This window comes from Odontesthes bonariensis, chromosome 13 (genome assembly GCF_027942865.1).
Source record: "Odontesthes bonariensis isolate fOdoBon6 chromosome 13, fOdoBon6.hap1, whole genome shotgun sequence".
Lineage (NCBI taxonomy): Eukaryota > Metazoa > Chordata > Actinopteri > Atheriniformes > Atherinopsidae > Odontesthes > Odontesthes bonariensis.
The window spans coordinates 16,258,639-16,281,510 of record NC_134518.1 but is presented as its reverse complement, the minus strand read 5'-3'; the positions used below and the strand labels follow the sequence as shown (position 1 = coordinate 16,281,510).

At 41.0% G+C, this 22,872-nt stretch overlaps 2 protein-coding genes across 5 annotated transcripts; one reads left to right on the top strand and one right to left on the bottom strand.

Moving 5' to 3' along the window:
• The first annotated feature begins 1,899 nt into the window (after positions 1 to 1,899).
• Positions 1,900 to 16,910, top strand: znf185 (zinc finger protein 185 with LIM domain). 3 transcript variants are annotated; one of them, XM_075481160.1, is made up of 31 exons: positions 1,900 to 2,046; positions 2,916 to 2,967; positions 5,771 to 5,888; positions 5,981 to 6,088; positions 6,176 to 6,205; positions 6,408 to 6,464; positions 6,565 to 6,609; positions 6,701 to 6,772; positions 6,850 to 6,930; positions 7,035 to 7,097; positions 7,235 to 7,357; positions 7,445 to 7,849; positions 8,478 to 8,543; positions 8,737 to 8,808; positions 9,072 to 9,146; positions 9,344 to 9,418; positions 9,626 to 9,706; positions 10,017 to 10,076; positions 11,502 to 11,552; positions 11,660 to 11,704; positions 13,007 to 13,090; positions 13,192 to 13,263; positions 13,364 to 13,432; positions 13,729 to 13,842; positions 14,062 to 14,103; positions 14,428 to 14,463; positions 15,125 to 15,196; positions 15,308 to 15,382; positions 15,476 to 15,538; positions 16,078 to 16,183; positions 16,384 to 16,910. In XM_075481160.1, the coding sequence occupies exons 2-31, from the start codon at positions 2,958 to 2,960 to the stop codon at positions 16,480 to 16,482; spliced, it is 2,469 nt and encodes an 822-aa protein (XP_075337275.1). In that variant the 5' UTR covers positions 1,900 to 2,046; positions 2,916 to 2,957; the 3' UTR covers positions 16,483 to 16,910. The 3 variants fall into 3 exon arrangements, with proteins under 3 accessions (XP_075337275.1, XP_075337274.1, XP_075337276.1); XM_075481159.1 differs by having other exon boundaries at positions 6,562 to 6,609; XM_075481161.1 differs by having other exon boundaries at positions 1,901 to 2,046; positions 6,562 to 6,609; positions 13,025 to 13,090.
• pofut4 (protein O-fucosyltransferase 4) lies at positions 16,810 to 21,883 on the bottom strand. 2 transcript variants are annotated; one of them, XM_075481163.1, is made up of 5 exons: positions 21,834 to 21,883; positions 21,239 to 21,577; positions 20,739 to 21,119; positions 18,084 to 18,706; positions 16,810 to 17,918 (listed from the first exon to the last, which is right to left on the bottom strand). In XM_075481163.1, exons 2-5 carry the CDS (start codon positions 21,575 to 21,577, stop codon positions 17,768 to 17,770), a joined length of 1,494 nt encoding a protein of 497 aa, XP_075337278.1. In that variant the 5' UTR covers positions 21,834 to 21,883; the 3' UTR covers positions 16,810 to 17,767. The 2 variants fall into 2 exon arrangements, with proteins under 2 accessions (XP_075337278.1, XP_075337277.1); XM_075481162.1 differs by lacking the exon at positions 21,834 to 21,883 and having other exon boundaries at positions 21,239 to 21,583.
• Between the last annotated feature and the right edge of the window lie 989 nt (positions 21,884 to 22,872).

Below are 22,872 nucleotides of genomic sequence, written 5' to 3'. Positions count from 1 at the left end.
AGCACATATTTTTCAAGTCTATCCTAAAACATACAAATGTAGACATTCAAACTTTTCTGCTATAAAATTTTCCAGAAGACAGAACCCTTTGCTAGTGTTCTTTCATGCTAATATGCTCCAAACGGGATGATTTCAGCTTTCCTTCTGTGTGAGACTGTTGGTTCATCACAGCTTAGGTGGAGAATACCATTCTGGGGATAACAAAGGGAGGGAATTACACACAAAGAGCACCAATCCTGTCATACGCACTTGATTTAACTATGTAAACTTAGGTTGTCCTTGAATGCGTACGCTTTCAAAACCACTGGCATGTGAAATGAATAACGCTGATCAACTAGATACAATATGTTATGTTGCTGGGTTACTTTGAGTGCTGGCATTCATGTGGGTGTTACTTTGACACTTACAGCACCGCAAACGTAAGCATTGTTTCAGTGGATTCTCCAAGGACAATTCATTGCGCCACACCACAAAACCTGCTCACGATCAAGATCAATCTTAACAAACTCCACATCAATTTCCAGCACCACCACAGGACATCCCTGAAGGTCCCATATCCATGCCCCAAAGAGTCGGAGCTCTTATGGCTGAATGAAGCGCACCTACACAATGTTCCATGGGAGTTTTTCATGTAGATCACAATACACAGAGTCGGGGCTGTCTATTACTCTTAAATTGGTGTTTATGTTTTGTATCTACTCACTCTTGGTCATAAATTAATACCCGAAAATTCAATAATTTTTCACACAAGTTCAAAATAGCCTGTCCACTCTTCAGTCACTATTGAGTGTCAGCATGTGCTTTCACAAGTAGGGGGAACAATTAAAGGGAAGGGCGCTGAAAATGCACTGTGAGCTACAGTCATCTTTATACAATCTCTTTGTCATTTGATCATCATGAAGATATGAAACCTTGTAAAAGTCAGTGGAGCGCTTCAATTTGACAGTGTCCATGTTAAATGTATCAGCTACTACACAGGTTTCTAGGGGCAACATTTTTGCCATTCCATGCCTTGGTGTGGTGACAATGAGGTGGGGGTTAAGTTTGGACACTCTGCATTCTCATTTTAATTCTGCGCAAGCAGCACCCTAATGATTCACTACAAGAGTCAGAGCTGCGGGAAAAGGCTGTCCAACTGGTTTCTTATAAAAAAAGGAAAGAGGGAGGGCGGTCCAGGCAGATACCAGAGTCGAGCCAGTCTGCTTACCAGAGTGAAACTTTGCCTGTCAGACTGGACGGTTTTCCTCCTCCACCTTTTTGTCTGTGACATGTTGCATGTCCTTTCTTCTGATTTGAAAAATTCTCTGTATAGATATGCTTAGCCTTTTTTGCTATTTGCTGAGGAAATTTCTATATCATTTGTGTTAGATAAACTTCTTTTTTGTTGCCTCTCACTTATCCAAACATCAACACAGTCACTCACACTGAGCAAACATTTTGTATGCAATAGGCTTTCATCTGTTTTTTACCATAAAATGGAACTTTACCAGTCTATGCAAGAAAAGTCATATTAAACGAGGAGCTCAGATATATGTAAATCTAGGCTTTTGTTATGTTTTGTGTATTTTTCTCAGTTCAGTTCCTGTGTGGTATACTTGATGTCATTTTAATGTTGTGTACTGTATGCTCCCTGGGTTTTCCTACCCACTGAGCTTGAGGATGAGTATTCCCACTGGAGATGTTGCTGTCAGTCGCTTCATTTATGTTTGTTATGCTGTGCATGTGCTTGTTCCGAAAACTGATTGTCAGCCACCTGTGAGACAGGTTTGCATTTGCTGACTCCCATGAACAAAGCACAGATGTAGTAAACAAAAATGAGTTCTTAGCAACCTCTGTTACGCACACACGGCTCCACCCCATATCTGCCTTCCTTGACTGGCTGGGCTTGTTAGTGCTTTCGCCCGTACCTGTTTGCTCGTTTGCTGAGACACCTGTCAGACAGTATAATCCCTTCAATCTGTTTGCACCAGTCAGTCAGTGGGACACACCAACGCTATCAACTGCCCTAAGTGGACATTGCTCTCTTGGATATTACAGTTAAATCAGGTATGTTCTCTGACCATTAGGTGCGTTTAGTTATTCCCACCATTTAACAGATAATCTTGGTAGGATGTGTTCAGTCATGTTCAACAAACAGTTGACAGTTTAAACTGGTGATTGTCCTAGTTTGCTCCTCATTCTTCTGAGTTTTTCTCTGTCATGCCTGCGTGCCAGTTGAGTTGACTTCCAGGCTGAGTGTTTGCCTTAAAAGCTATTACTCTTCATTAATCATTTATCTTGTATGGACTGAAATGCTAAAGCCAGAATAAATACACTTTCTGTGCACTTAGTATGTTTGCTGTGTCACTAATATTCAGGACAATATCCTGGAGATTTATTGTGCCGGCTTGCTATAAAAAAAGGGTGAATTCACAGCTTAGGGAGTTTGAGATGTTAGTATTTGCATTCTGAATTTAGTAATACTTCACAGTTTTGCATAAACTATACTCAGAGTCAGATAAAGAATAAAGAAATACTCGTTTACTTGTGTTTTCATTTTCTAAGTAATTCCCTTGGGGAGTGGGTTTGCCTCTGAGCAATCCGTTTTTTAACAGTAAACTAAGGGGATCATCTGATTTGGAAATGAGCAAAACCAAGAAACATTTAAGTTCAATACATAATTATGTGCTTATAAATACATATATCTGCACTGTAGGTAGTAATTTATTTTTTTTGGAAAGTGGTTGGACAGGATGATCTACATGTTTTGAGGATGAGACTGAGGAATGTTTGACAGAGCACATGTTCCTTATTGGGAGGGGACGTAGCGTGAGAACAACCATTTTAAAACTGACTGATTGAAAAGAAGGTCCATCTTGCTTCTAAAACCATACACTTTCACTTCCCCCAAAAACTTTCACTGATGTATTTTTCAGGTGGCCTGAAAAGAAAGCAGAAGAGAACGTTCTGGAACAATCATGTCAAAAGGTGAGAAGACTCATCATTGTGATCTGAGTGTGAGACAATGTTTCTACTGTCATAAAAGTGGAGGTTATAACAACTCTGCGCCTCTCCCTTTGCCCCACCCATTAGGACCCGAGGCCTCCTCTGGACATATGAACTTGTGTCCTGTCGGGTCTTTATGAATTAAAGAGCCAACATTTTCCTTGATTACATGTTCATGATTTTATATTGGGGTCTCCTAGAATAAGCTGATATGTTTTCATGTTCAAGAACATGTTTTTTTACACATACTGTACTCACCCTGAGCTGAAATGCCAACTGTACTCTGGTCAAAAATGATGGAATAGGCATGAGAAAAGTGTATGATGTATGTTACATTGTCATGTAGATAAGCACCAGAAGAAAATCTTTGACTACAAACGAGTAGTTTCGAGGTATAAAGAGGTGGTGTTTTCTTTGGAAGAAAGTAGCTTCCTCAATGCACTTTCGGGTTTGGAGACTTTTAACAAGGCGTAAGACTAAAATAACAAACAAAAAAAAAAACGTCTCACAAATAATAATATGATTTCTTTCCCCTTTTTTTAAGTGGGGTTATGCAAAGCCCTTCTGTGTAGTTGGTGTTTTACCTGCTGAAGAGCGCGGTCAGAAAGCTCTCACTTTGGAGAAGCAGGAATTCTGACAGGGGAGCTCAGCTAACAGCAATTTAGACCCAAAATGTTCCCCAATTAAAACAACTCAAACCTCAAAAATGTTATAGCAGTTCAAGTGATCGCTATGTAGTGGATTTTTACACTTTCACATTTGCAACAGACAACTATTTATTTAGTCACTACAGAACATCTATTTTTGAAGCATGTTCCATGTTGCCAGTCATTGTACTTGTCAAAATCAAAATTAACACAGTCTGTGCAGTTACAGGTACAGTTGAGCTGAGCTACAGTCTGACAGTTTGACAGTCCATTTTAGTGGACCACCAATCTAGTCTTAGTATAATTGCACTGGAGGACAATCGGTTTATTGACTGAAGTATGATCAACGCTGTGAACTTTTTAAGCATAGCCGAATTCACTAGCTTTACTTTACTACTTTAATGCTGATTTTGTCATAAGATGCTGCCTTTTTTTAAGATTTGTATTTTATTAGAACAGAGTCACTGTCTCGAAATGACTTAAGCGACCACAAGTTGACATGTAGTCTTAGTGGTCTGATTTTCATTCGCAAGTTCTGACGCATTTAGCCTTCTGACAATAGAAAAAGTAAAGGAAAAATGTGAATGAGAGAAGTTTAATGGGGAATTTGGCAGTCTTAATGCACTCCTGCTTTGCTGTTTTCACATAAAGACATAAAAAGATGAAACTTTGGAGCCTAGCTGAGGAAATATTTGTATCTAAGTGTGTTAGACTGGTTTTGGTCATAAAATCATAGGGACTGGTCCCTTGCAGTATCCCATCGCCATAAACTAGCTACTTAAAGAACAAAGAAATTGTTTTATTTATACCAAAATCACACATCTTCACTTTTACACGAAATTCTGCTATATTTTAAAATAAATTGTTTTAGGTATGCAAAGTCTTAACAAAAAAAATTATGAGTGTTGTTGTAAGTGTTTGTGGCAGATTTTGATGCTTGATGACTGATATTGGGGGCTCCCATTTAAAGCACAGCCATTTTCAAAGTCATGATGGATGACTGAGTTCCATTCAGAGCCAACGTGTTCCTGGTCTTGGTTTTATTGAGCCCCAAAATGGAAAAAACCCTCTCTGCATCAGCATTTCAGTGCGGCAGAACTAATACCAGTTTGGCAATTGTAGATAGCCTTGGGAACCTGCTCATACCAGTCACCTTTGAAAAAAATTAACCACGGAATCCTAATTACACTCCTACATATTTTTCATTTTTCATGAAGTTGCTAATGTCAAAGGGTGTGTGCTGAATATTTAGGCCTACTACTCCAACGAACACTTTAATCGGCAGGTATTGGTCTTTTACAAAGAGTAGGAAAACTATAGTAACTAATAAAAGATTAAAATAAATGAAGATATGACCTGCTGATGATCCTGACGGTTCTCTTCCACCTCCAGCTTGTCTACAACTGCTGCACGCGTGTAGCACGCGTGCTTGCAGCTGAAAGCTATTTCAGACCTCACCCGGCAACAAGAAATTCTATTTTCTGATTGGCTGAGAAATTCTATTTTGTGATTTGCCGATGGGTTGCTAAATCAAGACAGCTGTACCAGAGCTAATAGTTCTGAGTTGTACGAGCGCACGTTGATCATTTCTCAGCGTGAGAAATGGCATGTGTGGCGTGTGAGCGTGTGAACTTGTTGAAATGCATGTATCTCACGCTCATTGCATGAGACTTGAGAGCCCTGATAGGTGCATTTGAAAGGTCTAGTTTTGACCTGAGTAATTCTTTTGTCATGTAAACATGTTGAACGCCTTAACTGTGGTACACAGTGGTCAGGAGGCTCTCACTTTAAGGGGCAGGGAAAATTCTGATGGCTGAGCTAAGCTTACAGCTACTCAGGTAGCCAACAGCTAATGTAATTCCTCCCTGATTCTTATAACTGAGAGCACTCTGACCACTTTTTTTACAGCAGGTAAGACACCGATTACTCATAACTTCACACTTCACAAAACCCCAATTCCAGGTATAAATAGATAAATAAAAGGGAAATCCCTTTCATTTAAAATAAAAGTGGTTGATTATGTGCTGTTTGTTGGTCCAAATGGCTCTGTGAGCTCACAGATGATGTTTAAGATGTAATTATAATGCAGCCTACAGTGTGTAACATATCTTATATCTCTGCACGTGTTTGTGCATCAGAGGGAGACAGAGCAGCTGTGTTTCGCACCACCAAAGTAAGGACCAAGCTGAAGGGAGATGCCAGCTGGTTGCAGAGCCAAGGTGGATCTCAGGATAAAACCCAGGAGGAGAAGCCATGGTAAACCATTTGTTTTAATAAGGCTCTGTCTATTTTGTCTATTACTCAGTCAATGAAATAGACTATATCAAATTTCTTGCGAACCCATGCAGGATGGCAGAAGTTAGAGCTAGCCGTTTGAATGGAGCCCCTGATGACACAAGTCCGGTTTCCTCCCCAACAAAATCCTCCCCATCACCCTCAAAGTCTGAAACTGAGAGGTAAACTAATTCTGAATGTTTCAAGATTATCTGACAAGCACTTTGAAATCAAATTGAGCTAATTGGAAATATGTTGTGAACTTGCAGCAGAGAACCAACATCAGGATACCTGATCAGGTAAAAAAAGAAAAAGATAAATGAATAAGAACGACAGTTACAACAGTACAAAAGCATTTGAAATGTTTACCTTAATATGGAATCAGCTTAGTTGGAAGTTAGCTGTTTTGAGGCTGGAAATTATACAGACATACTGATATCTGAACACTGAAATATGACATTATATAGAACCCAATAATGATATATATTTTTTTCCTTTCAGGGGTGTTTTCACAAAACTGGACAAGCCTCCTTCTACATCAACATCTAATGGCATTAAGTAAATGCATCCTCACTTGGAATAAACAGAATAGCGTCACAAGAGATGATTCCCAAATGACTGATTCCCAAATTAATTGTGTCTTGTTTCATTACAGCAGAACAACACAATTCACCAAAAGACCCTCAGAGGGCTACATGAGAATGTGAGCATGCAAATCAGATTTCCAGTTAACTGCTGGCAGCTGACTGAGAATGTATTTTCATGTGGTATATGATTATCTCTCTCCTCTGTAGAGCCCCCCACACTGTGAAGCCCACTTCAGAGAACCAGGAGAGCCACCTTAGCCCCGAGGAGCTGGAGAAACGGTAAGACTACGCTCACATGCTGAAGTCACATGCCCAGGAAAGAGATTACATTAACATCACAATGTTTCGTTTTGCAGGACGGAGGCAGCCAGTAGTGTTCTGGAGAGATCTTCAGTAAAGAAGAGGTCCTATGTGCTTTCTGCTGCTAAGAAATATGAGTATGTATAAGATTCAAGCTACTTCTGTTGTTGCTAATAATTGAAACTTCCAAAGTATTGAATGTACATTTAACTATAATACTGTGTGTGGGGAAAAAACTTAGGGCTAAAGAAGAATCACCTGATACATCACTGGTCAACAGCAGTCCATCATTTGTGGCTAAAAGGTAAATGCTTCTACTAATGTGTCTGAGCCTGGAGCCCAAAGTAACCCACAAAACCAGCTGAAGTGTTTCTTTATCTCTTCCTTGTATTCTCACTCTTCACATGCACTTAACACGTGTCTGTGTGTGTAAATGTGCAGGGTGGTGATTTCTGATGATGATGAGAGTGCTGCAACTCCAGCTCCTTCCAGCACTGTGCCGCCATCCCCCGTTGTGCCCGCCACATCTGCTGACTCTGAGCTTGAGCCTAAACCCCGGAAAATGTGAGTTTTTCAAATCCCCTGCATTTGTAAAAAAAAAAAGTGATTTTTGTCCCTCTCATTTCCATCCATTGTTTGTCTGGTTAACAGAGGCAACACCACGTTTAAGGCAGCTGTTGATTTGGCTGCCAATGAGCCGGTGGCACCTAAGGTGGAGGAGGCCACCCCAGAGCCAGAAAAAGAAGTGAACCCACAACCTGAGGAGTCAGGCATCTCTGGGCCGCCTTACACCCCACTAGTTAAACTTTTACCACCATCTACAACTCCAGTGTCTCCTGCCCCATCTTCCACCGTTCCAGAATCACCTGTTACAGCACCTCGTTCAACTGTGTCTCAGACATCTCCTGCCTCTGAAAGAGCTGCTCCAGTATCGCCGACTTCAGTCTCTGCTGTAACTGGCGACAAAGTGAAGACAGAACCTGAATCTGAATCTAAACCAGAACTGAAGCTAGAACCAGAACCAGAGCCAGATTCTAAACCATCTCCAGAACCAAGGTCAGATTTCCACAAACCAAATGCTGCCAGATTTTGTGTGATATAATCCATGAATGATATTATTACAATGATTATTTCTAGCATTATAATAGTACTTATTTGGTATTCAGTCGTAGTTGTGACTCTCTTTACATCCAATCCAATATATTGCAAGAAAAATATCATACTTTTATAGCAGTCATCTCATGCTATGGCACATATTTAACAACTAAACATGAAATGTAATAAAAGTATCTTGACCAACCACAAGATGCAACTTACAGTTTCATGTTTCAGTCCTAATGGTTCACTAATCTAACAGGGGAATTGATCTAAATCTAGTACTTTTAGCTTTTATACTTAAAGCACATTTAGCAGAAAAACACATTAGTATTTTTCTTAGGGAAACTTTTTGAATGCAATCTAATGTACGTGAGATAATCCTACTTTCGCAAGATTACCTTTTCTTTCTGACTCTTACTTTCAGGATCTGAATACCACATTGCATTATTTTAGAAGTAAAGCTCTAAACGTGCTTTAGGTGGTTTTATTTGTGTTTGTCCATGACGTATTTGCTCACATTCTTTCACGCGTGTGATTGAAAGCTGCCCTGGAATTCCATGTCTTTGTTCTCCATCTGTTTTCACAGCTCCAGTGTTGACACACACGCTGCCTTGTTCGACACCCTCATTTCTTTTGAATCAAATTCATCCAGGTATTACCAAACATATCTATCTATATATATCTAACCAAGCCATATCTATATTTGTATATGTATGTATATATATGCGTACGTGTGTGAAAGCAGCAGAAACCAATATGAAAAAGAAATTTCCTGGCAGTGGCACATTTGTGCCCAAAGCCTCAGCAATATGCCATCTGATCATGACAGTTTATTTTTTCCCTAGCGTTAAGGATGACGAGCCAGCGCTGGCAAAAGAAGAAAGAGGCTCAGCAGACAGCCACACCACAGAGGACAGGTAAAAAGTCATAACTCCCTCATTCATGTCACAGGATCGCTTACAGGAAAACAAATGAGCCTAATTGCCATTGTGTTGATTTCAAAGTGGTGAGAAAATAACACACACCTCATTTTCTCTTGCTTCAAAGAACCTTTTTGGGAGTGTGTCCCAAACGACATTTCATTAAATGTGGTACAGAAATATTTGATAGAGATATATTTACTCTCTTGCCAATGCAGGTGCACTAATATGTTGAATATTTTTTTCTTTTCTCTCTGCAGTGTTGAACAGGGGCCAGCTCCTGCCCTCAGCAACGGTGAACCGTTAACAGATGATCTCCTGGGCTTCTGCGATGGGTTTGTTAAATATACACGCCTACTAATTGTACAATTAAGCAGCTCAAAAACTGGAAAATTCTTTGAATTTTATCCACGAGGTGGCACTGTTGCACTTCTTATAAAGTCCATCTCTCCAGTAGCTCTGAAATCTCCTCGGGGGTTCCAAAACCTTCTTTGTTCATCAACTGTTCTGCTTCCTCCGTCTGCCTCCACAGTCCAGAGGAATCAGCAGAGCCTGTTCCCCCCAGCCCGGGACGCTGGAGTCAGGATCTGCTTGGCGAACTAGACAGGTGCAGGAAGAGCTCTTTCCCTTGCAATTGCAAATACAAAAAAATGTGATGAATAGTTCCCTCTTCAGTGGGAAATCATCAGTTCCCCTTGTCAGTAGCAAACAAAATATCACCCTACCTAACCTTGCTGTAGTTGGATATACAGTTTCAAAAGAGCATTCCTACGAACTCTTCTCTATATTTTACACTTGTGTTTAATGTCTTCAGTGAGTCAAACCCAGAAAAGACTGGTGGCCCACTGGATCTCCTGGCCAATGATGTCATTGCAATCCACACAGAGGCACGCAGGTGAGAAAGAACCTCACATTTGGAAGACTTGGCTTCCTATCTCTCCTTCAAGGTTTACCAGCAATTTCTTAACTACACTTAAAAAGACAAGCAATGCTAAGTTGTAAAATTTTCTGTCAAGCTCAAGTTTGACCCAAAAATCTACTTTTCAAGATCCCCTGCTCTATGTTGGCAACAAAGTCTCAGATTCTTGAAGCAAATGACTAATGCTCCGGGACCGAAAACTAAGGTTTATCTGCAGTGAAACTGGGAGTAGAGATGACTGTGTTCTGTACTGATTAGTATTGCGGCTTTGTTTTGTCTCCACCAGCCTCAACATGCAGCCAGAGGAGAAGAAGCAGACAAACGAGACAGCCAAGGAAACACAAAGGTAGACGGAGATGACAGGCTGCTCTTAAACAATTATCTATCTGTGCAGAGCTGTTCCCTCTGAGAAGTGCGTTCAGCTCAGATATGCCCCGTAATGATTTATACTAGCTCTGTCTGCAGCTATGCTGCATGTTGGCCCCACAGACACCCCCTGTAACGACCAAAGCTGTGATCTTTTCTGACAAATAGTGTTCAACACACAAAGAAAAAGCCTGTACTATATTCAGATAGGCTCCATCCTTGTGAAATAGTTCAGTGGATTTCAAGCTCTCCAAATGGACTAGGACTGTAAATAGTGTATGAGGACAGCCACACTAACCCTTCCTTGCCCTCTTTTCTGTTCCCATGATGCCGTTCATCCGCACAACCCCCTCATTTTTCTGTCTTGCCACCGTGCAGCCAAGAGGACAAAGCAGGTCTCTGGAGCTCACGTCTGAGCTTATAGTGTTTGCAGTGTATTACGGGCATGTGAGAAAGAAAGCACACCCTCTTTCAATTCTAAAGTTTTATATATCAGGAAAAGATCATCTGGCCCATACCATGTCTTGAAATAGGTCAATTCAGCCCTATAATAAACAATGACGCAACAGATATTACACTGTGTCAGTTTTATTTAACAAAAACTAAGCCAAAATGGAAAAGCCATGTGTGATAAACTAAGTACACCCCTACTGATTCCATAGAAATGAGGCTAATCAAATCCTGAGCTGTTGATAAATTGATCATTAGTGAGCACCACTATGAAAGCTTAGCAAAAGAGGCTTTGGGCCTTTGCTGGTCTGCAGTATTCAGGCACATAACACGGAGGAGGAAAGACATCAGCCGTAATCTCAGCGAAGCAACTGTTGAGCCAAATCTCAGACTCTACAGGCCTCAGCGTGTCAAATGTTAAAGTTAATGACAGCAAATTAGAAAACAACAAGATTGGCTTGTTTGGACGGAGAAAGCCTCTTCTCTCTAAAAAGGACATGGGAGCGCGGTTTAGGTTGGCAAAGTAGATTCTGAACATACAAGACTTTGGAACAATGACAGATGAGACCAGAAAGGAGATATTTGGCCATAAAGCACAGTGCCAAGTTTAGAGGATTATTAGGTCTGAAGTTCTTAGAATTTAAAGAGGGTTTACTTACTGTAAAGATGTTTGGAGAAGAGTTTTTTTACCCACTGAGACTGAGTAGACGTGTTAATGTGATTATTAATACTGACTTTAGAAATGAGTTTTCTACTCAGCGGCAGAAATGTCTTTCTATTTAGCAAAGACATTCCAGATTCTGATTTTGATTGAGTTTGGCCCTGAGTCCCTCTCTATTTTCACTCAAAGTGCATTAAATCTTTCCATTATGAGTCAGTGTAATCAGAATTCCTCCAACACAAGATGGGCCGCGCTGACAATTGAGAGTGAAATCAGTGTGAAATTGTTTTTCAGCTCGGCTGATCCGTTTGATCCATATCCGATAGGGACCACATCCCATAACAGGTAATCATCTTGGTTTGGAGCTATGACTGCTTTCCAGCCAGCCTGATAGCATCTCAGCATGCATAATGCAGCAGTTTCTGATTATGAGCCACTTTTCTCTATTGCAGCTCCTCTGACCTGCTCCAGCCCCTCTCCAATATTTCCATCAACAGGTACGGCAATGATAATGCAATTCCCCCCTTTTCTATACTGCAACCTCTGTTTGTAGCACTGATACTATCATGTTGCTGCATAATGTCCTCATCACTACAACTGCGGCTTCTGATGAGTTAATGCAAGCATCATAATTCAGAAACGGCAGTTACGAGAGCTCCACCTATCTTGTCGCTACAGTCAGCGATACGCTTATGTTGGTTTGTGTATAATTTTTTCTAGATCTAGTCCAGAGATAAAGTAAGTCAGTTTTTTTATTAACTCGCAAAGAATGTTATATTCTCAGTATCGATTCATCACTCGATTGTTTTCAGTAGTAGATTTGAAACTAAATGATTATACAGCTCATAGTCTACAAACAAAAAATGAATTAGGAATTTAGAAGCAGGTTTATAATCTACTCATCTGGTCATTTCCGAAAGCAAAAAAACAACTTTTACACTGGAGAATCTGCAGCTTTTTTTTTGTCTTTAATCATTGCACACCAAATATTTGAAGGTTTTGAACTTGTTGAATGACAACAGACATGTGAAGACTTCATCTTTGTTTATCAGCTTCTGTGATGGACTTTTTTTCACTGATGAATCACTTCTTTTATCCATCCATCTATCCATTAAAATGACCAACACCTGCTTATCATGTGGCGGGTTTCAGAGGGTTTTTGTCCTTTCGGACTATAGGTGAGAGGAGGGATGCGCCCTGATCAGGTTACCAGTCCATTACAGGGCTTATACGGAGAGGAACACAGCCATTCTTCCCATTTAAAAAGAAGGAAGCATTAGTTGCAGTTACATTAACTGATATATCATCAAATTAGCTGGTTTCCCCAGAAAGATACATTTTAATTTCATGCCTTTAATAAGCTTCTCTGCAAGATGAATACACAATAGAATACACAATATCATATACAATAGAAAGCCGCTTATAAAAGAAATACAAAAGCAAATCTTTCTTTATGACCCGCTGATCAGAAGAAGCACCGCAGGCCTACCCAGTAAACCGAAAAACATTATGTCCATAACACCCTGAAAGTATTTCTGAATCATTAATACATATTTTCCTCACAGACCTCTGTTAGATTTATGTCCTTCCTAAGAAATCACATTTTGATTTAAAAAAAAAAACAAACAAAAAAAGAACTTTTGTGGCAACCAGCTAATTTGGCAGCATATCAATAAATACATGAAGTAACAGCTAATTGACATTAATTAACAAATCATCTATTCAGTGTGAAGTAATTACTAAAATCCACAATGTGTTGATCATTGGTTTATCACTTAATTTTTACCCTTATTATGAAGTTTTTGTGTGTCTGAAAGCATGGCCAGCAATGCACCGGAATCCCTTGCAGACGACATCGTCCCAATCAATAGCGATAACACAAGGTATGAAACTGCTCCTAGTGCAGAACTGTGTAATGAATAAGTGTGGAGCTGCACGAGTCGATGAGACACGACTATCGCATCCTGTCTTTCTCCACTTTTAGCCCGAGATCTCAGCGGTCCTGGACACATACATGGGAGGCCAGCGCACCTGAGCAAGCTGACACAGAAGAGAGGTCTCCCACACAGTCTGCTCCTCTATTTTCCATTCATCCGCAACCCCCCCATCCTTGTCCATTACCAGCTAAAAGCCTTTCAATGTTTGTCCCCTCTCAGCCAAAAAGCCGAAGCCGAGGAAGAAGGCCAAGCTAAAGATCAAGACACGTTGATCATGTTTGAGATAAAGTAAGTCGTCTTTTTACTGAAAGCTTCGGGTACATATTGGCTCCTTTTATCCCCATAACTTCTTTTCTTTTCACCCTGGCAAAGTAACAGGGCTTTTGTAGCATTTAGGCACTGAGCCGGAAGATATTGTGCTCTGGTGCTGATGAAAATAGGTCAGATATTTGTTACAACTTTCCCTCACAGCTGTGGTAAACAGATCCCCCTTTAGCCAGCCCCCTTCTCCTTTTTTTATAAGAATGTGCAGTGTGAATATGCCAGCCTCTCATGTTGCTGACATGTACTCGTTTGTGCTCAAGATCCACTGAGAATGACTCCCCATGGGACAAATGGACATCACCCACCGTCTATACAATCACCACTTCATCAGGAGAGGAAGAGGAGGAAGAGGAGGAAGAAGAGGAGGAAGAAAGGTATCTATAATGGCTGAGCTCATTAAATCCACATTAAAGCTCTTTATTGAACTACATTAGCAGGATGATTATATCACTTTGAAACCAAGCATCTGTCAGTCACTTAATTAAACGCCAGAAAAATACAGATGGAAACTTCCAAGTTCTCATTTCACACATTTAACACTAATCTCTACCTGCCAAACGTATGATAATGCAGCAATGCCCTGTGTTCCGCAGCCCTGAAGACATCGAGTCAGTCACAACCATCACCACTGTAAGGTAGACAAAAACCTTCTCATACTTGTATCTTATAAGCACCAACGGGCGAGATTAGAAAGACTTGAGAGCATAACGGGATGTGTAGGGGATGTTTACTTAAACAGTGGATGGGAGGAGGGCTCAAGACGAGGCAATGCTGCAGTACAATAGCAAACAGACCACACCTGGTCAATAAAACCGCAACCCAGTTGGAGCAGCTAGTCAAGGAGATCAGCTTCATGTGCTCATAAGAACTGGAGAATTCTTCCTCACCGGATTGCATCCAGCTTATTGACAGCTGCGTCTCACAGTAAAAGTCCAATACGGGTTTTCTTTACTTTCCAGGGAGATACACAACGAGCCAGAGCCGGCTATGGATCGGTGAGTTTATGATCTTGTTAATGTCAGACAGCATAATACAAGTATGCTTTCTCCAGAGTGTTATTTTCTACTTCTTGGTCAGTTGGTTTTCTTTCTTTTGGAAAGAAACTCCTTTTAACTGGACCTTTCCTCTTTTATGACTCTATAAATTCTAAGCAAGTAGGTGCTACTGCAGAGATTAAATCAACCTTTTATTAAATGAGTAGACAAAGTGCCTGATTTTCATTACTTCTTTTTAACTTCTTCTAAACTGTAGCCTGTAGTCTGCTTTCACCCACTAGATGTGCTGCGGTCTCCTTGTAACGCTGCCGTCGTAGTTAGAGAGACTTAGGCCAAAGCCTGTGGGAGCGCGGCTGCTTACCTGCAGCTCCTGTTTGACAGATTCCCAAATCAACTCTATTACAGAAACTAAATGACAAGATCAGCCCTCCCATTGTCTTTCAATTTGCCCTCATTTTCCACCCTCTAATTACCAGCCTCCAGATGTCAGTTTGATGTGTGTATGAGATGTCCTTCTGGCAATTCACAGCCCGCCTGCCATTAACTTGCAATGGCAGAAAATAAAGAACCCTATAGTTGATGGGTCCTTCTGTATAACCAATCACACTGCTGTCATCAGTGAGTGAAAGATGAGAGTAACGCCGCCGCGCTCTGTCTCCAGATCTGTGGCCCATTCCAGGACTGTTGTAGAAGAGGAGCAACGCGTCCAAACACCAGAACCTGAAACCAAAAAGTGAGTGATTGTGCAAACTGAAAGTATTGAAGTTTGAATTGAACGTGGCATCTGGTTTTCAACTGAGCGCATCAATAAGCTCATAATTTATGTCACCTGCCTCTGCTCCAGGGGGTTTGTTTATGTGAAGGAATATGTCAATGCAACTGAGCTGTCCTTGCATAATCCCAGAGACGCATATGACGGGTAAGACTGATGATTTATCCAAACTGTCAAATAATAATATTGATATAAAATGTTGCTCTGATTGTGATATTCTCACTGTTCTTGTTTCCATAGTGGGTCAGGTTTAGAGATTGTAAGCTCTACCATTCAATCATTGACCAGCCTCAGGGACCTCAGGTAATACGCCGACCCCTGATCCTGTTTAGCCTATAAGACAAGCAATGCATTGCAAGTACACCTGTGCCCATAATTAGAGGGTACCTCATCTTTTAATGGGTAAAACCTCAGGTAATTTCTCTCTTCAGCTGCTTTCATTTCTTAGAAATTGGTATCGGCTCCAATGATATTTCAACAGCTCTAACCGGTTTCTCTAAGCTCCTTTAAATGCTTTTAATGATACTTGATACCTTAAAGACTTTTCAGCAACATCTACTGTTCCTACAGAAGCTATACAAGCACTTTCACATCTAACAGGCAAGAAAATCTTCACTGGCAAACTAGCCAAACTAGCTGAATATCAAAGTCCCTTCCCCTACTTCTTTGCCATTTTCACTCCTGACACAACCATATATGTGCAAGCAGTGGGGCAGAAATTCCAGGAGACCTGCTCAATAGGAGGCTAAACAAAGACATCAAAGGATTATTGACACTTATCAACCACCCCTGTTGAGTAATTGGTCAGCCTAACTTATTTTAATTACTCTGCTTTCCACCAGAGCCTCCCTGTCATCCACTTGTACATACTGCGGAGAAGAGGTGGGCAATGAGACCAAGATCACCATCGAGCACCTCAACATCAACTGCCACCCTGACTGCTTCAAGGTAATTTGTCTGTTTGGATACAATTCTCCAAAGGATTCAATTGTAGCATATTTTTTGGTCTGTTTTTACCCCAATTCAGCAACTTTAAATACAGATTAATATCTGCTGCATGAAGCTAGCCCGCTCGTTATAATGCTGTAACTGTTGTCCATGCTGTCTCAATAACGACATTTTCTAATAGCACTCCTGCAATTTTTCAGTGCGAGTTGTGCAGAAAGCCCATGGGGGACCTTCTGTCCAGCATGTACCTGCATGGCGGGAAGGTCCACTGCGAGAGCTGCTACTCCAGCGTCATTTGATTATCAGAGCTCATCATCAGCCTCTCATCTTCATCCCCCTTCCTATATTCTTTCATGCTCATTTACACGTAAAGTGAGAACTGGTCCTGCACCAAATTGTTACCGTTTTGTTTGAACTTTGAAATAATGTAGTTTAAGGTGATCATTGTGAATATGATTATGATGCTTAAATTAGATTACTTTTCTAATGTCTCATACATATCATATAACCAACCAACCAGCTTTTAACCAACTTTTTTTTTTTTTTTGCTTTTTCGGTTTATAATGAAGGATATGTCTGTCAAACACAATGTGCGTCCACATTTATGTACAGACTCATACTGGTGAGAGGGTTCAATATTATGTTTTACTTCTTTTACTCGTCTTTATACAAAATAGCGTGTTCACATGTTTGATGCTTTGTTAAAAAATAAAATGATTTATAAAATCGTTGTATGAATGTCATATAAAGGTAGTGTGCAAGAAGACTGCCATGGAGGCTCAAATAAAAAAAAGCACAATTAAAAATGACTGCACATGAAGACAATCTTAGCTAGATGTAACAGAAGAAAAAAAAAGACCAGAGATATTTTCTAAATTATTTACCGCAAGTGTTCAGAATGGAGCTGTTCCTGAGAACGACTCAGTCGGTGTGGTGGGGATTTCCCACTGGGAGGCTGTTCAGCATTTCTCTGCTCCTCTGTGAAATAACATTTTCCCTTGCATAGTCACATCAAGAAGCAGTGCACACAAATGTGACTTTGGCTAATAACCATTAGCCACCCGCTGAGTAACTGTAAAGAAGTAAATATAGTTCATTTGCTACTCTGCTGATGGTCTTCGCACACAGTTAGGCAGAGCTCCCTGGGTGCAGAGGACAAGTCTTTGGCTCGGCCCCAGTCCAGCGGAAAGCTGCTTCCCACGAGAATGAGCCACTGTGGAACGACTGCACTGTTGGCAGTTAATGCTTGCAATGCGAAGCAAAGTAGAGACAATAATGTCTCTACACCTCAGTTCTGATGATAAAACAAGTTGAAAACTAAAATTAACAATCTAGAACATTATTTGCGTATCGCTGAACTTGGCATAAAGACAAAAGGTATTATGTTAGCTGAAAATAATATTTAAATCCACTATCTGCTACAATACAGTGTATTATTCACAAAGATAAGAGTTTTTTTGGCTCAGGAGCACAAGTGTGAGTAATGTCCACCCCATTCCATAATTCAAACAGAGGGGATAAATAATATGGGACACCCTCGTGATGCTGGACGTGCTCCATCCTCTGTTTGTTTGAAGGCCTGTGTCAGTGTTTTCCTCTGGCTCTGCTCACAGCAATGTTTTGGATGTGCTTCCACAGTAGAGCGGGGTCTGACTCGTTATGTCTTATCAGAGACTCCAGCCCCTCCGCTTGGTCCAGGCTCTGCCAGTAATCCTGAGGCCATATTTGCAACCATCTGTGGACACACATACAAACAGATTAGGCTCATCACAGAGGATATTTTAATTATACTAATAAAACAGCGATTTCTCTCCCCTTGGGGCGTTATGTTTCACATTAGAGTCCAGAAAATAAGAGTGTTTTCACACCTGGCGCAGGGAATTATTTTAGACAAACTCACTCGTCATCTGCAGGCAAGTCTTGGACGCCTCCGTACCCGGGGCTGGGCAACGGGCAGCCCATGTGAGAGTTGCTGGCCATTTTCGGCCGGGAAGGTGGGTTCTTCTTAGGGGCTTTTCTGTACGCTCTTTCTGCTGCCAAACGTTTATTCTCCTGGTCACACACATAACATTCAAATCCATTTAAGTAGTTAGGTTTGCTCATGTCATTAACTCCCCACTCACGGGTCTCCAATGCCTCTAGCAAATGAGCATTAGTAATGCTTCGGTGGTCCTTGAACTCTAAATATCGAGCATATTCATCATCATTCTCATCCAGATGCTTCAGAAAGTCTGCAAGAGCTTTTGGGGAGGGGAAGTCGTCAATGATTATCACAGAGTGGTCATTGGGCATCCAGTCGGCCACCACAGAGGAGCCTCGATAGACGGGCACGCAGCCCTGATGGAGAGGCCGCCAAAGCTTCTCTGTCATGTAATCTGGACACAGGCCATTCTCGAGTGCCAGGTGGAACTTGTAGCGTGCAACAAAATTCATGAATTTGGGTTCCTCGCCAGTAGCGGTGGCAGTATCTTCCAAATATTCTGGAAGAGGTTTGTTGTTCAAGCATTTCCCATAAGAGTCCACCTACAGGGAGCAGTGAATGACAGCCGAGAGAGGAGAAAGATGAGGACACGGTTAAGCGATTATTCATGATAAAAATGAATCACGACTGATGGTCTGTGTTTAGCTTTGAGTACACTTTGGTGGCTGACCTTTAACAGTGGATTCTATACATGCACAACATCAGAATTACATCAACTTATTTTTACTTGGCCAAAAACATATATCTTTCCGCTTAATCGCAGAGCACATAAAGTGTCTCCTGTGGTGGAAATAACACATTATCCCTACTTTTATTGCGTTAGTTCACTGCCTCATGCAGACATAACAAGATGCATTGCTTTTAAAATGCACAGGGGCCAAACATTTTATCAGGCTTGTACGACGCTCTCACTGTGACAGTCCTGTCAATAGCCGCAACCAGGACAAATCTGACTTTATCTGCCCGTCAGTGTTCACTGTTAGTTGATGCAAGATTTCATTTTAAAGGCTAAACGCAGACATATTTCAGATATCATTGTGCAGCCCTGTTCCATTCCCTGCTGGATCTTTTAAAAACATATCTATGGTCTGTATATGCAATTCTGTGAAAAAGAATCCTCAAATAATTTCTAAGGTTTTACATAACAGGGCATAATGGAAGAAAAAATCTGGTCCTCAAAAGGTGTAAATATTAGGTCCACACAACCTCAGATGAGCAACTGCTACCAGATGTTACAATTGTCTTTATTTTCTCAACAAAAACTGAAGCGGTGTGTGAAAAACTAAGTACACCTCATCATTCATCCCCTTCTAAAAACATCTTAACAGCAACAACTTGAAGTAATTGTTTTGTGTACCATGTTATCAGTCTCACATTGTTGTTTGGCCCACTCCTCTTCCCAAATTTAGACTGAACCATTGCAACACCTTGATTCTTTTCAATTTCAGACACTCTGTTGTAGATTTACTGTCCTGTTTGGGATCATTTCACTGTTGCATTACCCAGTTTCAGCCAAGCTTTGAGCCAACCAACAGATGGTCTCATATTCAACATGAGATAAACGTTGGCAATCAGTACAGTTTGTGGTCGACTCAATGGCTGCAAGGTACCCAGATCGTGAAGCTGCAAAACAAGCCCTAATCATCACCCCTCCACCACTGTGTTTGATAGTTGATACAAGGCATTTCTTCTGATAAGCTGTACATGGCACTGTACAATATGTCCAAATATCTCCACTTTGTCCAAACAAACATTGAAGTCTTGCGGTTTGTTCAGATGTGCTGAACTTAGTTTCGCAAGCTATGCTCCTAAGTTTTTTGCAGTTTCTCTGAGCATTACATCGTCTGACGTTGGAGTGAACTTGCAGGGTTGCCCACTCCCAGGAAGACTGACAGCTGTCTTCGTCCATTTGTGAATAATTCTTCTCACTGTAGTATGATGGGCTCTAAATAATTTGGAGATGACCTTATAACCCTTTCCAGATTATTGATGGGCAGCAACAACTGCTTCTGTATGATCACTGCTGAAGTCTCTCCTCCTTGACATTGTGTTAAAATAGACTTTATGAACACACACCTGAATGCCGCAGACCAGCAAAAAGCCAAACGTGCATTCGGAGAGGTGCTCACACTTGCTGATGATCAATTAATTAGTTGCATTTAATTGTCAGCATCTTGCAGCTACTCACTCCAATTCAAATGAAAGCAGTAAGGATGGTCTTAATTTTTTCCCACACTGCTTCTGCATTTTGGCAAGAACAATTATATGCCAAGAAATGACACTCATTACCTCTTTCAATAATGAAATCAATGAAGAGCCTTTAACCACAAGAGGCAATGTGCTACTAAAAAATCTGAAAAAAACACTTCTTTTGCACGTCTGGCATATCCGAATGTGCCAATGAACAGGCCACTGGGAACTACATTAGCAATATTATTGCCCCTTACCTGTAATACTTTGTCTCTGTCATCTGCAACAGAACTACTGCACGTGAGTTGTAGAATGATTATTTCTTCTTACGTAAGTAACTGGAAATTCCATTTTGTAATCTAAAGCAAACTTTCAGCACCGTACCTCAATGTATTTCACGAGTTCCTGTATGTATCTGTCTCTGTCTGATGGCACATCGCAGTGAGACTGCATGTAGAGCACCGGGGCCAAGCCCTCCATCCTCAGGCGGTTCTTCTCCTTCAGGGAAACGGCTACAGGCTCCAGTAAGTATTCCAGGGAGGGCAGCCACTGGAGGGTCAGAGGATAGTCCGACTCCCTGCGAAATGTGGCTGTGTAATTGAACAGCCGGATCCCTGGTCCATGAGAGAGGACATAGTTGTTCATGGGGGACTCCTCGTGGAAGAGTGCCCAGGTCTGGTGGCGGAGACGAGGGAGTGGCGTCTCATATGCCCTGAAGTCTGTCCCATAAAATATGATGGATGCTGTCCTCTTGTAAAGCTGGACCTTTCAAGATCAAAGTCGAGATTAATAGAACAAATTGAAAAAAAAAAAAAAGATTATTCATGTGTACATGTATCTTCCTCCTAAGCCAAAAGTTTCAAAGGGTTAGGGATGTCTGGTACCTTGCGATTGCTTGTAACCAGGCAGGACGACGTGGCACAGTCAATACGTTCAGTGTCACCGGGAAAATGTGGGAAAAGTCCCCCGCTCCACCACAGGATAATGGGCAGCTCCTTGTTACTGCGCCGGTCACTGTTACCAGGTCCTCTGTACGAAGCGACGGAGGCAAACTCCATCTCTGACAGAGCGCTCTGGGGCTGAAAGGCTCCTCGGTCCACGGCATCCAAGAGCTCCACGCGAAGCTGGTCGTCAGGAAAGGAGGCAAAAGAAACCAAAACCCAGCACAGGACACCGAACAGCCCCAGACATACACAGGGCAGCAGCCTCCTCCGACCGACCATCTGCATGGTTGGGATGAACAGTTACTGCCTTATCCACATTAGCTGTGATTCTAGTCATTTAATAACGTTTTAAATCGACAAACATTGACACCGCTTCACAAACTTTCAAAACACACGTCCCAATATTTACAGGAAATAACAGCAACGTTAAAACCTTGACATCGTTTCATACTACTTTCACTGCGGCAGACACATAGATATGCCTTTGACAACTCAAAAAAATAAGATATTTGTAGCAGTTCTGTGTAAAACTTGCCTTCGATGAGCGGTGGTAACGGGATGTTGTCCAACATCAGTAAACAAACTCTTCTTCTACGTTTCTGACTTTATCCTCCTTTTTCTTAAGAGTACAACATAAGCTTGACGTGGCGCCATCTATAGGTTGGGATCCAGAACATCCCCATTAAATGTCTGAATACAAGGGTCAGGTTTAAATAGACGCATAATTAATTTGGCCACAATATATTAAAAAAATACATTTCTACTATATACAAATGCATTCTGTGTAAGTGGTTTAAATTTAGAAAAATGTGCTTACAGTGGTAATATAATTTAAATTAGTTACAGAGACTAATTGAAAGTTGTTCATTCCTTTATTCCAACACAATAATGATTAACGGGTCTTTATTTAGAAGAATTACATTTTTGAAATGTAGTGAAAATAAGTTTATGCTTTGGAAAAATTAACATAACCATCAATGAAATATAATTTTTTTTAAATGCTTTGTCCAGAACCCCCAGTAGGTAATGACAGCATTGAACCCTAGTAGGGACAATTTAAGAATGGATTTCTGCCCCTGTGATGCTTTGCTATGCCTTTGCAGCTTTCCTCAGTAGTTTGTTGATGGATCTTTCTTGTTTTTGTTGTATCTTCGGTAGGAGAAATCCAAGTCCGTTTGATTCAGTTTTCAGTCACTGTCCATCTGTACCGTAATCAGGTGCTTTTGACCTTTGCTTTATTTGGGTGAATCTGTGCAGACAGTACTGTAAGTCACTGCACAGTTCATAATTTATCCAGCTACCTTCTTCTGTCATATTATAGTGACCTAGTGCTGTTGGAAGCCATCCTATCCATACGATCAATCTGCCTTCCCCGTGTTTATCAGGGGATATTTATTTGGAACGCAAGCTATTCCCTGTCTTCCATATATTTTTTTTCCAGTCATTCTTCTTCAGGTTGATCTAGTTTAATTCAACCAAAAAATGCTGTCCTACAACTGCTCTGGCTTTTTAAGATGTTTTGTCAAAGTGTGATGTGGCCATTTTTACTTGCATAAAGTATGTATGCCTCTGCC

Bases quoted from the DNA above. Each gene is read 5' to 3' on its own strand.
- znf185 (XM_075481159.1), top strand. The intron at 6,089-6,175 runs GTAAACTAATTC...GTGAACTTGCAG, and splicing joins TCAAAGTCTGAAACTGAGAG to CAGAGAACCAACATCAGGAT. The intron at 15,383-15,475 runs GTAAGACTGATG...TTGTTTCCATAG, and splicing joins CCCAGAGACGCATATGACGG to TGGGTCAGGTTTAGAGATTG.
- pofut4 (XM_075481162.1), bottom strand. From the start codon at position 21,583: ATGCAGATGGTCGGTCGGAGGAGGCTGCTGCCCTGTGTATGTCTGGGG. The intron at 18,707-20,738 runs GTACGGTGCTGA...TGCTCCCTGTAG, and splicing joins AACTCGTGAAATACATTGAG to GTGGACTCTTATGGGAAATG. The intron at 17,919-18,083 runs GTGAGTTTGTCT...GTGTGTCCACAG, and splicing joins GACTTGCCTGCAGATGACGA to ATGGTTGCAAATATGGCCTC.